Genomic DNA, 17,399 nt, shown 5'->3' on the forward strand with positions numbered 1-17,399 from the left:
CAATAGTTGAACACACGCCACTGTAGTTGTTTCTCTTTTGCGCAATCTAAGGTGGTGGTCATGCGAGGCTTAGTTATCAGTTATTTATTTATTGAATGCTCTTTTTTGCATGTGACCAAGAATGAGGTTTGAACTGATACGCCTCATTCTTGGTGACACACATAAAAGAGCATTTAATGAATAACTATGCCCACCCTTTGTAACTATGCCGATTTTGGCATAGTTGTGAAGTTCAAGGCATAGTTGGGAGGATGAATGAATAACTAAGCATCGATTGACCATGCAAGAGGCTTAGTTATTCATCTAATGCTTTGTTTGAGCATAGTTGGCATAGTTATCAATAAATGATAATAACTAAGCCTCATGTGACCATGCCCTAATAACTAAGCTTTGATTACCATGCAAAAAGGCTTAGTTAGATATTTAATGTTGTGTCTAAACATAGTTGCCATAGTTATCTATGACTGATAAGGCTATGGTCACGCGATGCTTAGTTATATGTAAGGCTACGACAACGTCTGATAGGAGCTGAGGGCATCACCGTGAGCAGCAGGTAGAGAGAGGGAAGGCAAAGTGTAGACAGAAGAGAGATACATGGCGATGATCGACAATGGATCGGCACAGTTTTGTAACTATGCCAAAGAGGCATAGTTACAAAACTTTGTAACTATGCCAATGTGTTAGAGGATGTCAGAGGAAACTAAGCCTCCAATGACCATAGCCACCCAAGTTTCATAGAGAACACCCCTTAACACCTTGCACTTTTTCAAGTATGGTTGCAGAGGGTATCGATAATCAATGGAGATATTAACGAGGTATACAGTCGTAAAGATCTTTTGCTTTACCGGCAGCCCACGTAAGCTGCACTTTTTGCACTTTACTGGCCTTTTCTTGCATTTCTTTTAGCAGGAAAAAGACACGCACTGTGCCAGAAAGGCTCTCTCCACACACACACACGTTCCACACTCGGTTGTGGATTGTGCAGTAGCCCTGCCTTTTTCCTGCTCAATCGAGCAGAAATCAGCACATGCCCTGCCACCATTGCAACACAAGCTCAAGTTGCTCAACATCTCTGCCCTCCACCCTGCAGACAATGAGGGCTTACAGACCATTCGCAGAGCCCAAAACACGCTTCTTGTTCTTGCAAGTGATGGTGCCTTTCTCAGGAAGGTAACCTTCTTCTTCCTCAGCCTCTGCAGATAGAAGCTCTTCATCCTGCTAGAGTCAGCACCTTTTGCCTGCCCCCATTCGGAGCTTCGGAGGTCTCTGTTGTTGGGCCGTCTCTCTCATGAATACCATGGAGGTGCCATGTGATTATTGCGCAGAGGTGATATCGACGGTTTATTGCAGAGCAGATGCGGCCCGGCTATGCCTTTCTTGCGATCGTCAGGTTCATGCCGCCAACGCCCTGTCACGCCGCCACTCACGAACCCTTCTCTGCAACGCTTGTGGCACCCGCCCTGCAACACTACGGTGCCTCACGGATAGCATATCTCTTTGCCAGCAGTGCAGCGGACATGCCCATGATGCTCACAGTTGCCGTGTCATCAATTGCTTCACAGGTTGCCCCTCCGCATCCGAGCTTGCCGTTCTCTGGGGCTTCAGCTTGAATGATTCATTGTCATCTTCCTCTCATCGGTCTCCATGCACACAGGCAGAGGGCAATGCCTCTGCGTCTGCTCTAGAATGTCATGACTTGGGTAGTCATCCGGTATGTGACAAGTGCTCCTTTTGATTGATTAATGTGCCAACAGAGTTTTTGTTATAAATTATGCAGTTCTCCAGCTCATTGGGCGTCTTGTTTGAATTTACAAAATTTCTAGCTTTCAACACACAGATTAAAGGTCAAGCTAATTCATTTTGCACAGGAACCTAAGTTTCCTCATTAGAAGGGCATTCATTGCCTTCTCTCCTAGAGTGTTTGGGTATAGGTTTCTATTACTTGTAGGTCTTTTCAAAACATTGCTTATATGTGTGCAGACATCGCAATCTGTCCTTGGCTTTGTACCAAACGCAAGAATGCAGAGTATATCAAAATTGCAAGCAAAAACAAAGCAGAAAGTCTTTCAACAACTTCAGGAGCTACAGAAGTCAAACAATCAATCCTTGAGACATCAGGAACATATGCCATTGTCATCAACGACCCAGGCTACACAAAACACATTGATCTTGCCCCAAACAATAGAGAAGTGCCGAAGTAATGATGCTCATGCTAGATGGCAGAGTGAACAACAAAAGCAAGATGCATTTTGTCAGAGCCAGCGAGCATTAATTGACCAGATCCTCATGGATGATGCTCCCAAAGTGAACCAAGAAATCAAAGATGAAGATTGTTTACTTCAGGGGGATGCTTTCTGGAGTTGCAATGCAGACAGCCAAGCAAGTCAGGTATGTGCTCCTTTGGCTCCATCTTTTGGAATCTATTCTGGATTTTCTTCTTTTGATATCAATGTTGCCATGTTCGTACCTGTCTCTCTATCAGCTGCAAATTCATGTCATGTGTAAGAGGTGTCTTCAGAGACTGGCCGTAGCTCACACGAATTCTCACTGTTTAAAGACAAATAAGAACGTGCCAAGTAAATCAAATCTATTGATGTGTTTAAGGTCATTCAAGAAAATGCCTACAGGTTTTATCTGACATCTTTGTTGGAGGCACCACACAAAGCCACTGGGTTTTTGCATGCACTACAGAGAGCTGCGTTGGAAATAGAGGTGTTCTGAAGTTCTATATTGCCAACTCTAATCACAAGATGATTTGAAGTACATGTTTGCAGGATCGGAAGGAAGAGCAAAAATGTTGGTCACGAATACCTAGGAATCTGTGAGGACAAGGTCTAGATTAATGAATTCTTTGTTTGGGGAGTGCATCTCCTGGATGGGTGTATGTGGCACAAAGTCCATGTGTGCTGGTGCGTAAGGGCCTGGATTGTCGGGCTGGCCACCCACCTAGGTTGGCACTCTCCTCTCTTTCCCGGTTGGATCATGGGAAGGGGGTAGCCACCGAGTTTTTGCAGGTGAAATGTTTCACTCGACTGGTGGAACACATTCAAAAGCAACAAGTATCATCCATTTCAAACTTTTACTGGTTGTGAGGCTTTCCAAGATTCATGTATGAACGTTTTGGTTCCATGTTGCACTGTGTTCTATTGTTAGACTGAAAGTTGTGTTACGAAACATGTGTCAAGGTGAAATGTTTCCGCCCTGAAACATTTCATGGTGATGCAGGGAGGGGGTATTTCTTCACCTTTCTTTGCAGTAGGCACTCTCCTTTTTCATGTGTGAGGGTTGTTGCTGATTGTTGTGGGGCTGCCGTACTGGATGGCAGCTGGAGTAAATACAGGGGCCTTCCAGTAGTTTGGGTGTTGTTTTGAGTGAGGATGGAGCATTGTCCGATGGTGTATACACTCCACACTTGGATTGATTCTTCACCCCTCTTGTGAAGAATTTTCCTTGTTTCATCTCTCTCCCATGATTTGTGGAGGTGATATTTTTCAGAGAGTCCTTTATTAGGCTTCCATGACAATGCTTTGTTTGCGGTAGAGCAGGACATATGTCAGTTTGATATACACACAGAGTAGAGCATCCAGAGCATCGACAGCAAGCAGATGTTTAGGAGAGGGAGACACAGATATCAATAGGTACTAGAAGGTCAAGGGCAGAGAGAGCCAAGAGAAGAGAAGGAAAGAAAAGGAGAAGAAGGTAGGAGAGCAACCAAAGGCTCCTCCTGTTTTACCATTCGCATCTGTTGGTCCATAGGATATTGTTGTTCCTTCATGTAATTCAAACAGAATGTTTGAGTTGATAAAAATGTAGATCTAAGAGATTGAGAACCAAGAAGTAGGCTTGATTGTTACAAAATTGGTACATTATTGTATAGGGTGTATGTTGGCGAGGAGCTTGAGGTGCTTGTTGCCCGAAAATAGCAGGTGGCTGACTTGGCGACCCAAAAATAGCAGGTGATTTGACTCCACAATCCAAAAATAGTAGGTGGCTGATTCGGCAATCCAAAAATAGCAGGTGGACACACTGGCAACCCATGCATGGAAAGTGGACACATAGGTGGTGCATGCATGGAAACTTGAAAGTGGACAAACAGGTGACGCATGCATGGAAAGCGCCACACACAAGCATTCATGCATGGAAAGTGGACACACAGTTACTGCCAATATGGCAGGAGCTAGGTGACAACACACGAGGAGTCCCTGCATGGAAAGGGCGCACATGCCACACGCGTACGGATCGCGGAACGGAATTGAGCATGAACTGCCATTCCCCGTTACAGATACTCACGTCTAAAACACAAATTGGGGATTTGGAATGGGAATAGGGAACAGAAGCCCTGAAAATGGCCATTGCCTATAACTATAGTTTGCATAGCAAGAACAAACAAGTGGCACAAATATCTTAGCTTTGCTAGTTTGCACACACTTCTTAAATGGGCTGAAAAGCTGGTCGTATATCTCTCTTTTCATCACTTTTTAGGTGCCATTCCTCTATGTATTATTATTGAATTTGAATATAATTGAGAAATACCATTAGGGATGCCTATTCACAGACTGTGTAGGAGAGGAACTCCACCTCCCCGTATCTCCATTTCTCTTTCTCTCGCATTCTACCTCGTAACACCATGTGCTCTACATTGTCTATGAGCAAAATTCTCTCTTCCTCTCTTATGATTCTATGAGCTCCTCTACATTGTCTATGAGCTAAGTTCTCTCTTCCTCTCTTACGATTCTATGAGTTCTGAGCTATCTGTCTATAACATTTATCTTCGAGTGAATACTCTCTCTTTTACTCTATCCCTTGTGCTAAATTTTTTGTTTTGCAGCTTTTGCTATCTCCCACTGCCTGGTGAGTATCATCAGTTGGTCACAGTGGTGTCAGAGACCAGCTGATTGCTCATCATCGTCTACTTCGACATAATATTAGAGCCAGTTGGCTCGTGATCGTTGGAGACACGCGCACAGGAGAAGAGGTGTTCGAACTTGGTGGGGGGTCTGGAATTGGCAAGCATGATCATGTGGAGCAAGAGCTTGGAGAGAACTTGAAGAAGACTTTCCAACCGGGTCAACACTTCATTTTTTCTGATCTCGGAATTTCTTCCCATGTGACCTCGGCCTCAAGATGGCTCCTCCGTGGTTGAGTGCCAATGGAAAACGTATCGGAGACAGCTATGCTCACTGGAAATTGATCAAGTAGCTGTGGTTTACATACGTCCACTATGAGTTGCAGAGTGGGTGTTAAAGTTATGCATCTCAAGTGAATGCCCAGTGTGACCTATTTATTTATTTTGTCATTTCCTAAGTTGTTTTTATTTATTTGACATGAGAATTGGGTTGGCCAATTTAGTTGAGGGGTATATAACGACCCCCATCCCCATTGTAGTGACAAAGATGCAACGGAAAAGGGTGAATTGGGTCCACTTGCAAAGCTCCTCTTGGGATTGGGAAGCTAATGGATCTCGGATCTATTGCAACAGATCTCCTCGAACAAGTCCTCCTATCGTGTACCGCCCACTGAACGGGCATTGGCAACCAATCTACAAATATGGGTGTCACAAGTTGCTGATGTGGCATGGCCTAAAGGGACTAGGGCCCATGAGGAATCCTTGCACATGGACAAAAGCTTGGAAACCCTAAAATCTGACGAAAATGATGACGTGGTAGCAATATCCGTAAATTGCGCTGAAGGTGCTGACGTGGTAGTGGTTGCTGCAAAACATGCTGGTCTGCTTTTGTGTGAGGATTTTTGAACGCCAACTTTTGGAGCAACAGAAGAGAGAAGCTGCGGAAGCTCGCAGAGAGACGGACCCTCGACAGTTGTACCTTTGTGGACATCAATAAAGAAAGAAATACTGAAAGGGGCGCCAATCTTTGGGGACTGTGCATGCCGCTTCGTGTCGACTCCTCTCTCTCTCTCTCTCTCTCTCTCTCTCTCTCTCTCTCTCTCTATTCAAGTTCAATTGTTGCATTTTCTCTCATGCGTTGCTATTGATTTTCTTGCTTGGGTGTCCAAGCCTCTTACAGTGGTATCACAGCCCAAACGATTCTTCTTCTATGAAGGATCCGATCCACCTTCTAGCAACAACATTTTTCATACTGACAACTATGAATGTGAAGAGGGCTGAAGTGCTCTTTGATTTTCTTTCTTACTCTTCATGAGAAAACAATGTAAGTAGTCCCCCTCAAAAAAGGCTTACCTTGCATATAACATGTAAAATTTAAACAAGTGTCTATAAAAAGTGCTCTCCACTTTTCTCTCTTGATGGTGGTGAAAAAGAAACATAAGTGGTCCCCCCTTATCACTATATGGCACGGGGTCTCTTAGGAGGGATCCATTGTCAGGTGTAGTGGAATTGAAATGGTGACAAGATCTAGACTTTACACTTTCACAAATCTTTACTTCTTTCCTTACGTTAATGTGTGCTATGTAGCACGAGTGATGGTTCTTTTTATTTCAGAGAGAGAGAGAGAGAGGAGGAGGAGGAGGAGAGAAATTTAACTCGTGGGAAACTATCCCAAGATACCTTAAATATCTAACCGATGAGAAGAGTTGAACTCAAGACCTGTTATTCAAGAGGGAAATGGTATAACCAATCTACCACACTTGGGTGATAGAAAGATTATATGATTTTTCTCCTTTTTTTTATTAGCGCGCGCACACACACACACACACACACTTGAGAAGAAGAGAATTTTAACGTCGTAGGAAACTATTCCAAGAGACCTTAAAGATCTTAACCGACGAGAGAGAGAGAGAGAGAGAGAGAGAGAGAGAGAGAGAGAGAGAGAGAGAGAGAGAGAGAGAAACTTTCATCCCATCAGCATACTCACCCACTAGCGTTTTTAGTCTACAGTAGTAGTTTTGCATCCCCGTCAGTTTTCAGCCCTAGCCCTTTTAGAAGTTGTAGATTTCAGCCATAGTCCCATTGTTTCCAGATTCAACTCTCATATCAGCTAGCATTTTTCAGCTTTCAGCCCATCCTCGACGTCCGCCATAGCAAATGAGCCCATAGCCCAGTTGAGCTTGTATATCCCATTCAACATCCCTAGCGTTTTCAGTTTTCAGCCCTTGGGCTCGCAGATCCAAGCACCTACAGCAAGATCCCATCAGCATCTCAACATCTAGGACTATTGTATTAGCACTTGTGCAATCTAAAGCAAATACCTCTCTAGCGATAGAGAGGGAGGCCCTTGGAGGGAGGTTTGGGACCCCATCCGGTGTTAGTCTTCTTCTCTCTCTATCACTCACAGAACCTTCACTCACTGTATCATTCTCTCCTCTCTCTAGTCTTTGCACATCTCTCATGAAGTACAAAGGAACCTTGAGCTTGCACTGAGCACTCATCCTGAGCATTGAACATCAATCACTTCCGTTGCACATTACATTGGTATCAAAGCGCTTTGACAGTTGTTTGTTATCACCACTCAAGAAAAGAACTCAAAGAACCTCTGTCATATTTATTGTGTCAAAGAATCTTCGTGTCCCTACCCTGACTTATTAGCCACTTCCACCCTTATGTTGAGATGTCGAGCTCTACACCTTGAGCTGGCATCCACTACGGGTCTTGGCCGCTTACGGCATTTACTCACTGGCGCGTTAGGTGACCGACACGGAGGATCTCTGCCAGTGATTCTATAGCTGGACTACACTTATAGTGCCAGCCTAGTACGCTTCTAGCGAGTTCACACTTAGTGACCGCATGTACATATGTGCTACTTTTTAGCTTTAGCACTTAGTCATTTTGTACTCTCTTTTCTGTGAAGAAGAAGAAGAAGCTTTCCATCTCTGTGTGCTTTGTGCTTGTCTTGTGTAGCTCTCTTGCATCCTCATTCTTTACATGGTATCAGAGCCTGGTGCAGGCAAGAGAGGCTAAGAGAGCAAGCGCATCACAATCCCTTCGTTCGCAATCCACGACTAGATGCCGAAGGCGCCTCGCGCAGCGAAAAAAATTTTAGGGGTTTTTCGCACAAGTTTTTGAACAGGTCTCCAAAGTGCAGTATACAGAGATTTACTGTACAAGTACAGTGGTTGTATGTACGCTTGATTGTGGACACTCGTTGAGTGTAGAAAGCGTTACAGGAACCACGATAGCAGGTTCAACAGATTTGCAGGTTTTTACAGATTGCAGCTATTTTGTCTTAGTGCTTCAAGATGTCTGACGGTTTCAGTCAGATTGTTACTGAGAAGCTTGAGAAAAATAACTACCCTACATGGAAGTTCAGAATAACAAATTTCCTAAAAGGAAAAGGTTATTGGGACTATGTAGAAGGAGACAATGAAAAGGAACCAAAGATTCCCGAGGCAAATGCTACAGCAGAACAAAGGAAAGCTTTGAGGGACTGGCAACAAGGCCAGAGCAAAGTGATGTATTGGCTGTCTATGAGCATCACAGATGGCATGATGGGCTATCTACAGGATGCTGAAACCCCCGCCATTGCATGGAGAAACTTAGGCAGAGTGTTCGAGGTGAACACCAAGGCCAGGAAGCTTCAACTAAAGTCGGAGCTAAATCAGGTTAAGAGGAACAACCTCTCAATCAATGATTATGCCTTGAAGATCAAGAGTATCATTGAGGCTCTTGGATCTATTAAAGTCTCAGTGGAAGACGATGACATTGTCCGTGCATGCTTGGATGGTATAGGAGATGAGTATGTACATTTTAGGTCTTCCATGAATACAAGAGACGACATCCCCGTGTTCCAAGATTTGATTTCTATGCTTATTCTTGAGGAGAAGAACCTTGACACATCTTCTTCTCATGGCAGAAATAATTCTGAACAGGCCTTCTATTCTAACTCCAACAGAGGTAGAGGTAGAGGTCGTGGTCGAGGCCCAAGGGGTTGCAGGGGCCAATTTCTGGAAGGTCAATCAAATCAAAACAATACAGGTGGCAGGGGAAACCAATCTCAAGGCAGGGGGAGTCAAAGAGGTCGTGGTGCAGGATCAAGCAGGCAGCAACATACTCCAGATAGTAGAGAATGTTGGACTTGTGGTGAAAGAGGTCACATGTCACGTGACTGTCCAAAGGGAAAAGCAAGTAGAAAGAGAGAACAGGGCAACTATGCATCTACTAGCAGAGATGCAGATGACAGCAAAAACGAGCGCATGTTTGTTATGCAGCATGTAATGAATACAATGACTGCAGAGAATTCCACCCAAGATGATGTTTGGTATGTGGATTCAGGTGCCTCTAATCACATGACGTCTCGTGGAGAGTGGTTTAGAGATATGCACAAACCAGATGTGTCAGGCTATGTGCAGACAGGAGATGACACAGCTCACCCCATTGCTCATGTAGGGGACATACCTCTAAATACGAAGAGTGGGAAATCAAAGTACTTAGCAGATGTACTTCATGTCCCAAACATTACAAAGAATCTTGTTTCTGTTGGACAAATGGTTGAGCAGGGTTTGCAGGTTCGCTTCAATCCAAATGGCTGTTATGTAGAAGATTTCCAGAATGGCTGTAAGCTGATCACAGAGGGCAAATGTGTGGGCAGAATGTTTACGCTGAATGTAGACATGCCTGAGGTAAAAGCTGCATTATTTGCACAGGGCACAGGTGTTGTGGCTGATGTTGACATTTGGCACAAACGCATTGGCCATGTCAATGAGCAGAGATTGCGCAGCATGCAATCAAAACAGATTGTAAAAGGTTTGCCCAAATTCAAGGTGGATGGTATGCATAAAGTGTGTGCAGCATGCCAGTTTGGAAAACAGTCAAAGGGCTCATTTCCACATGAGCGCAATGTATGTAAAAGGCCACTTGAGGTGGTGCACACAGATGTTTGGGGTCCAACCGATACTGCAAGTATACATGGTTGCAGGTATTATGTCTCTTTCATTGATGACCATACAAGGAAAGTATGGGTCTACTTCGTGCGTAACAAAAGTGAAGTGTTTGGTCACTTTCAAGACTTCAAAGTCATGATTGAGAAGGAGACAGATATGCAAATCAAGACATTGAGGTCAGATGGAGGGGGAGAGTACTTCTCCAATGATTTTTCAGATTTTCTGCGAATGCATGGTATACACAAGCAGTTTACATGCAGATATACTCCACAGCAGAATGGGGTCGCAGAAAGGAAAAACAGGCACATTGCAGAGGTTGCACGTGCATTGATGAATGAGAAGAACATGCCTCATCATTTCTGGGCTGAAGCTGTAAATACAGCTGTGTACATTATGAACAGGACACCTACAGCTGCGGTGCATGATGTAACACCTGAGGAAAAGTTTACAGGTACAAAGCCTGATTTGGCACACTTGAAAGTGTTTGGCTGCATAGCTTACGTGCATGTACCAGATGAGTTGCGTAGGAAATTGGATCCTAAAGCAGAGAAATGTATTCTTGTGGGATATTCCCTTGAACAAAAGGGGTACAGGTGCTACAATCCTACTACACGAGAATTACGAGTGAGCAGAGATGTAGTCTTTGATGAGATGAGCAGCTGGTACAGTAATGCACATGGCACTATTGGGGCTGATGTAAAAGATGATGTGGTTGTACAAAATGTGAGGCCACAGTCACAGGTTTTGAGTGGACCACAAGAGTCCTCTTCTCGTGGCTCTGTTGAGAAACCATGGAATGGTAGACTACGTACGCAGGTTACTCCACCAACAAGTACAGGGAATGTATCACGAAAAGGAAAGGAAAAGGTTCATGAACCTCCCTTTATGGTTGATGCATCATCAGGTTTTTCACATGTAGACATGGATTCAGATGGTTCTGAACAAAGTCTTGATGAGGAATTTGGAATTCCGGCTGTCAGGACACCTGGTGTAAGGAAAGTACAAGAAGATGCTAGAGGGCAAAGGAGTGACCAAGGACCGCGCAGATCTAATAGAGTCAGAAATCCAGTTCAGAAATTGACTTATGGTGGGTATCTAGCGCATCACCAAGCCTACATGGCTAAGGTGATACAGGATGTGGAGCCCACATGTTTTGAGGATGCAGTTGGAAATGTGCATTGGGATGATGCAATGAATGAAGAGATGGCTGCATTGGAAGCAAATGACACATGGGAGTTGGTGCCATTGCCAAGTGGCAAGAAAGCTATTGGCTGTAAATGGGTGTATAAAACCAAGCATAAGGCTAATGATAACATTGAGCGTCACAAGGCAAGGCTGGTCGCAAAGGGTTATGCACAGACGTATGGCATAGACTATGAGGAGACCTTTGCTCCAGTGGCAAAGATGACGACTGTGAGAGCTGTCATAGCAGTGGCTGCATCTAGAGGATGGATTATGCATCAAATGGATGTAAAGAATGCCTTCTTGAATGGTGAGTTGCAAGAGGAAGTGTATATGGATCAGCCACCTGGTTATGTCGATCCAGGTTACCCAGATTATGTATGCAGACTTCTCAAAGCTTTGTATGGTTTGAAGCAGGGCTCTAGAGCATGGTATGACAGGATTGCCAAGTATCTTGTCAGTATTGGTTTTAGGAGAGCTCATGCTGATCATTCACTCTATGTACGTGAGAGTGATGTGGGGATTGTGGTCATTACCATATATGTAGATGACCTTATTATTGTTGGTGACAATGCTATCGAGATTGACCATGTGAAGGGTCTTCTCAAACAGGAGTTTGAAATGAAAGATTTGGGCGAGTTGCGCTACTTTCTTGGCATTGAGGTGATCAGGACTCCAGAGGGTGTATGGCTGTCACAGAGACAATATGCTTTGGACATGTTGTCAAAGTATGGTATGGCTGATTGTAAGCCGATTTCCATTCCCTTGGATGTGAATGCAAAGCTGAGTGCAGAGAAGGGTGATGTTGTTGAGGATGTCAATATGTATAGGAAGATGGTGGGTAGTCTAATCTACTTGACTATCACAAGGCCAGACTTGAGCTACACAGTAGGCTTGGAGAGTCAGTTCATGCAGCTTCCGAAGAAGCCACATTTGGATGGAGTACGACGCACACTTAGGTATGTGCAAGGGACTCTTGACTACGCATTGTTCTATGGAGCAGATGCACCATTAGCATTGTATGGGTATACAGATGCAGATTGGGCAGGTAGCATTGTTGATAGGAGATCTACGAGTGGCTTCATGTTCTCTTTTGGGAGTGCTGCTGTTACTTGGAGTAGCAAAAAGCAGCCTACGGTTGCTTTATCGAGCACAGAGGCCGAGTACAGAGGTGCAGCAGTTGCGGCGTGCGAGGTAGCTTGGCTACGCACATTACTTGAGGACTTGGGAGTGCAGGTGGACCAGCAGATTTTCATTCATTGTGACAACCTCAGCAGCATGCAGTTGGCTAGGAACCCAGTGTTCCATGCTAGGACCAAACACATAGAGGTCCATTACCACTACGTTCGAGAGCGAGTGTTGGCGGGCGACATCGACTTGGTCTACGTCAGCACAGAGGAGCAGATAGCGGATATCTTTACCAAGGCCCTCGGAACTGAGAAGCTTCGACGTTTCCGGACTATGCTTGGACTCTGCGATATGCAGAGCTCGAGGGGGAGTGTTGAGATGTCGAGCTCTACACCTTGAGCTGGCATCCACTACGGGTCTTGGCCGCTTACGGCATTTATTCACTGGCGCGTTAGGTGACCGACACGGAGGATCTCTGCCAGTGATTCTACAGCTGGACTACACTTATAGTGCCAGCCTAGTACGCTTCTAGCGAGTTCACACTTAGTGACCGCATGTACATATGTGCTACTTTTTAGCTTTAGCACTTAGTCATTTTGTACTCTCTTTTCTGTGAAGAAGAAGAAGAAGCTTTCCATCTCTGTGTGCTTTGTGCTTGTCTTGTGTAGCTCTCTTGCATCCTCATTCTTTACACCTTAGTCCATTGCACATTAAGCGTGCTCCCTTCTTCATCGCTCTATCTTTAAGGGCCATTAAGCCATAAAGAACCACATAAATTTTTTTGGTTGTTTGAGATTGCACGTAACCCAAGACCACTTGAACATGTCAAACTCTCTAATCTGTGTTTTTGAAGAGTTACAACTAACCTAGAAAAGAAGGGCTTGTCCAGCCTCTCCTCTCGTTCCTCTTTTCTACTCATTGAGACGGTGATGAGAGTGAAATTGGAGAAGAAGAGAAGAAGTCCCTACATCAGGAGGACCATTTATGGATCCTCCTTCGTCCCTATCTGCGCCACCGATTGCACCAAATTCTATGGAGGCTTTGGTAAAGTCTATGATGGAGATGACGCTACAACAAGAGGCTTAGCGGGTCGCTATAGAAAGGGAACGTTGAGCTTGAAGAAAAGAGAGCAGCTATGGAGCTAGAGTGTGAGGCGCTACGAGACCAAAGCATGCAAGACTTGGTCTTGCAAGTCTCTCGTTAAGTGGTATGGTCACATGAACGGTGAGCGCATAGTGATCTTGTTTGATTCTGACAGTATGCATGATGTGATTAGTGACTCTTGTGAAGAGTGCACACTTAGTCATTATTCCGGTGGATCCCATTGTGGTTTCTGGATTTGCGCCTGGTATGCACTCTTCCATCGTGCATGAATGTCCTAACGTGAGAGTTTGTGTTCAGCAGGCATGTTTTCATTGCAAGTTTGTTGTTTCTCCTTTGATTGGATGCGACACAATCCAATAGCATCTCTCAGTACATAGTCACATAGTTTAGAAAAGAATCAGTCATTGTATGAAAAGGAACCTCTCTCTGTCATGTGGACAAGCTAGCTCCTATTTCTAAGGTTTATGACGGCATAGAAAGTGTTTTGGCACCCTTGTGAGCCTACACGTAGGATGTGCCTGTCTAGGCACTTTAGAGTAGTTGCATACCCTCTGGTTGCACATGAGCACAAACAGTGTCTACTAGGTGTAGGCACTAGGGAGTGTTCCCATACAGTTGCATTAGTGCCCAACCTAGGTATTTATTTGCATGTGAAGCACCTCTTGTAAGTGAGTTTATTAACTCATTAATGAGTGACATTCTTAAAAATTGTGGGATTTTTTTTGGCATTGCCTGACCCATAAGACCAATACCTGTAGTACAAGCACCAACAACACCATGCTCTAGGGTTTTTGCTAGCAGTACCACCATCAACACCCATGGTGTTTTTCCATCAGCATTTTCAGCCACGAGCGTTTTTAGTCTACAGTAGCAGATTTACATCACCATCAGTTTTCAGCGCCCTAGTGTTTTTAGAAGTTGCAGATTTCAACCATAGTCCCAACGTTTCCAGATTTAGCCCTCAAATCAGCGAGTGTTTCTCAGTTTCTAGCCAATCCTCGACGTTGGTCATAGCAAATCAGCCCATAGCCCTTGTTGAGCTTGCAGATCCCATTCGGCATCCCTAGCGTTTTTAGTTTTCAGCCCTTGGCCTCGTAGATCCAAGCACCTACAACAAGATCTAGGACCATTGTATCAAGCTTCAGCACTTGTGCAATCTAAAGCAAATACCTCTCTAGCGATAGAGAGGGGGGCCCTTGGAGAGGGGTTTGGGACCACATCCGATGTTAGTCTTTTTCTCTCTCTATCACTCACAGAACCTTCACTCACAGTACTATTCTCTTTTCTCTCTCTAGTCTTTGCACATCTCTCGTGAAGTAAAAAGGAACCAGCTTGCACTGAGCACTGATCCCGAGCATTCACCATCAATCGCTTCCGCTGCACATTACAGTTGAACTTGAGACCTCATGGTTCCCACTCTTCCATGCAAAGATCAAAGCCTCTCTGCGGGACCTAATTTGGCCCTGGATCCCCCCTGAAGGGACCATGTGCCATATAGTGACGAGGGTAGTTCCCCCTCAAAGAAAGCTAACCATACATAGGACATGTAAAGGTTAAAAAGTCCCTATGAACGTCAAAAAAACAGCTTAAGTAGTCCCCCACTATACATAGGACCTGTAAAGTTTAAACCAGGTGCTCTCTAAATTACTTCCTATTTTGGTCCGTTGCTCTCCATAAGAAATACTCTATGTACATTCCAGTCTTCTATGTACTGACAAGGAAGATTCTTAAAATCTATTGTAAAGCCTGACACATTGCCTGTCCTTGTTTTTAGATTTGTTGTCCTTTTTACCTTGAAATAATAAACCTGTGTCTGGTTTTCAGCTTTGGGGTACACATCTTGAAGACCTTGGGACGTGTGAAGATGGTGTAAGTGGCGGTGGTGGATTCAACATGGCAGATATCGATTTAACATTTGACAACTATGAGGATATCTTCTCTGGCTCCCACATGCAGGCTTCAGATTTTGAAGACTTGGTTTCTGTTTGCTCCTCCGCAGGACAAGCAGGATCATTCATTGAACCCAGCTGTCAGATGGAGAGTATACCCGAGGGCAATCCAACAAATTCTCAAAGTGTTAGTCTGCAACTATTTTCTACATTTCCATTTGCTGCTAATATGCTAAGTACAGAGAAGATAATGCTTATTCTGATTGGTAAATTTTCTGCATGTATAGCTTTCTGCGACAGAATCGGTGCGCCCTCTTTCACCAAGACCTCAGCTTACATGCGTAAAGCCTTTGGAGTCATCTAGACCAAGTCTTGCTATGCATCAGAACTTATCTGGCTTTCCAACAGTTGCGCAACCATCTCGTCCATGTCGCTCTCTCTCTCTTTCGGGGTTGAGCGGTGATAGTATCGCTGATCATCTGGACTGCAGCACATCCTCTTGTATGTTAACAGGTGAACCTCCTTGGGGATCAACAAGTCCTGATAGTGCAAATCTGGCCAAGGCACGGGGTGAGGCCATGGTTCGATACAAGGAGAAAAAGAAACACCGACAGTAAGCATTCTAGCAGCATTCCTGATGTCCTTGAATTATGATGTATGGTTTTTTCACCGATTTCCATTTTGTTGATCAGGTACGAAAAAACAATCCGGTATGAGTCTCGGAAAGCACGAGCGGATGTAAGGAAGCGTGTAAAAGGTCGTTTTGTCAAAGCAGGCGAAGCATTTGATTATGACCCAATTGCTGCAACAAAGAGCTATTGAGGCCCTCATATACTATTTTCTGTCCCATGAGTGAAGGCAAACGGAACGTGGGTTTTTGGCTTGATCAGATTTGCATCACATGAGACCCTGCAAACATTCAATCTCACCTGGGAAAGCGAAAGCGAGCTACAGGGAGCAATCCCTTTGTGCAGATTCCCAAGAGCAAAATAACAATGATAGCACTACTGATTTTTGCTGAGGGTTTTGCTCTTGGATCTCTGCACAAGAGCATCAACCCTAAGAGACTGATCTCACTTGTAGCGCGCTTCCTTGTCTGTTCATATATACTTCATGAATAATGTACAGAGTGCTGCCATTCAGCATTGTTGTGTTTTCAAGGACCAGTGTTTCCTTTCTGCATTAGTAGTGTAGAGCTCATGAAACCCATCATGGCAGAGGGCTGGAAGAAGTGTAAATCCGGTTACAGCATGTCAGGTTTTGTGACAGATTTATCATCCTCTCAGTGATGCAGGCATGGAACTCTTATGTGCACGACTTTCCAATGCATCATTGAAGAAGCCTTAATGAAGAAGGACGTTTGGGTTTTCCGCAGTGTAATCGCATTTTTTGCTTACAAATGTGTGCCTCTTATATCTAATGGGCCATGTGAGTTTCTCTTGTTTTAGAATGCCCACTTGCTTCTTCGCTTGTCTGTATTAAGGCTGGTGCTATTATTTTAATTGTTTGTCCTTTTAAGGGCTGATTGCAAGTGACAATGTCCTACATCATTTTTGATGACTAAGCATCGTAAGTGAAGGCTTGAAACCTTAAGACATTAATATATGTTGTTGGCCTCTCAGGGACGATGATTTCAAGCCTTGGTGGGGAGGTAGGGAATAAAATCAATGGCTCTTAGCTTTCGGTGACTATGGGCCGTCGGTACCACACCATTACCGCAAGCTAAAATCCATGCACTAAGATATACAAGTTACAACTTGGCTTGCAAGTTGAAGTGTGCAATCAATGTCTCGACCTACTGTTGTTGTGTATGATGACAACTTTCTCTTCAGGTGGAGTGATTGTGGCAGTCCTGAAAGAGTTCTTCTATAAAGAGGTGTCTGCCTTAAGAGGGCACTAAGACCCTTCTTGTCATCGAGTCCAACTAGCTGCCACCCAAAACAAGACATGAAAATTGTAGAGACTAAGATGTAAAGATTTTGATGTTTGCTATTGAGCTTAAGATACAAAGATTTTTGGATGTTTGTCGTGCAAAGAAGCCAATAACAGTAAATCAAAGTACAAAGTACTCAAAAGAATTTTACCTTGTGGGAAAGAGTTATAAGTAGATTATAGATATATAATCTTGGCTAAAATTGCATCATATATGTAAAAGGTATGGAGGGAAAATTAATTTTCGGGAGAAACAATGTATTCTTCGACCTCTCTTAGACATAGCCACACTTTGATAAGAGGGTTGTTATAGAATCATTGCAAAGTTTATGGCATAGTCTTATGGCAAATAAATGGGTCACTAGTAGT

The 17,399-nt window shown here is 44.1% G+C and overlaps 2 protein-coding genes across 2 annotated transcripts; both read left to right on the forward strand.

Annotated features, from left to right (window-relative positions):
• The first annotated feature begins 935 nt into the window (after positions 1–935).
• LOC147461787 (zinc finger protein CONSTANS-LIKE 9-like) lies at positions 936–16,258 on the forward strand. Its single transcript, XM_086509240.1, has 5 exons — positions 936–1,711; positions 1,981–2,388; positions 15,034–15,285; positions 15,386–15,711; positions 15,791–16,258. The coding sequence occupies exons 1-5, from the start codon at positions 1,289–1,291 to the stop codon at positions 15,918–15,920; spliced, it is 1,539 nt and encodes a 512-aa protein (XP_086365366.1). The 5' UTR covers positions 936–1,288; the 3' UTR covers positions 15,921–16,258.
• Positions 16,259–16,295: 37 nt separating this feature from the next.
• On the forward strand, positions 16,296–17,110 carry LOC147461788 (uncharacterized). Its single transcript, XM_086509241.1, has 3 exons — positions 16,296–16,355; positions 16,437–16,526; positions 16,721–17,110. Exons 1-3 carry the CDS (start codon positions 16,298–16,300, stop codon positions 16,774–16,776), a joined length of 204 nt encoding a protein of 67 aa, XP_086365367.1. The 5' UTR covers positions 16,296–16,297; the 3' UTR covers positions 16,777–17,110.
• Positions 17,111–17,399: the final 289 nt, after the last annotated feature.

The sequence above is a fragment of the Adiantum capillus-veneris genome, chromosome 3 (genome assembly GCF_014529385.1).
Source record: "Adiantum capillus-veneris isolate H3 chromosome 3, ASM1452938v2, whole genome shotgun sequence".
NCBI lineage: Eukaryota > Viridiplantae > Streptophyta > Polypodiopsida > Polypodiales > Pteridaceae > Adiantum > Adiantum capillus-veneris.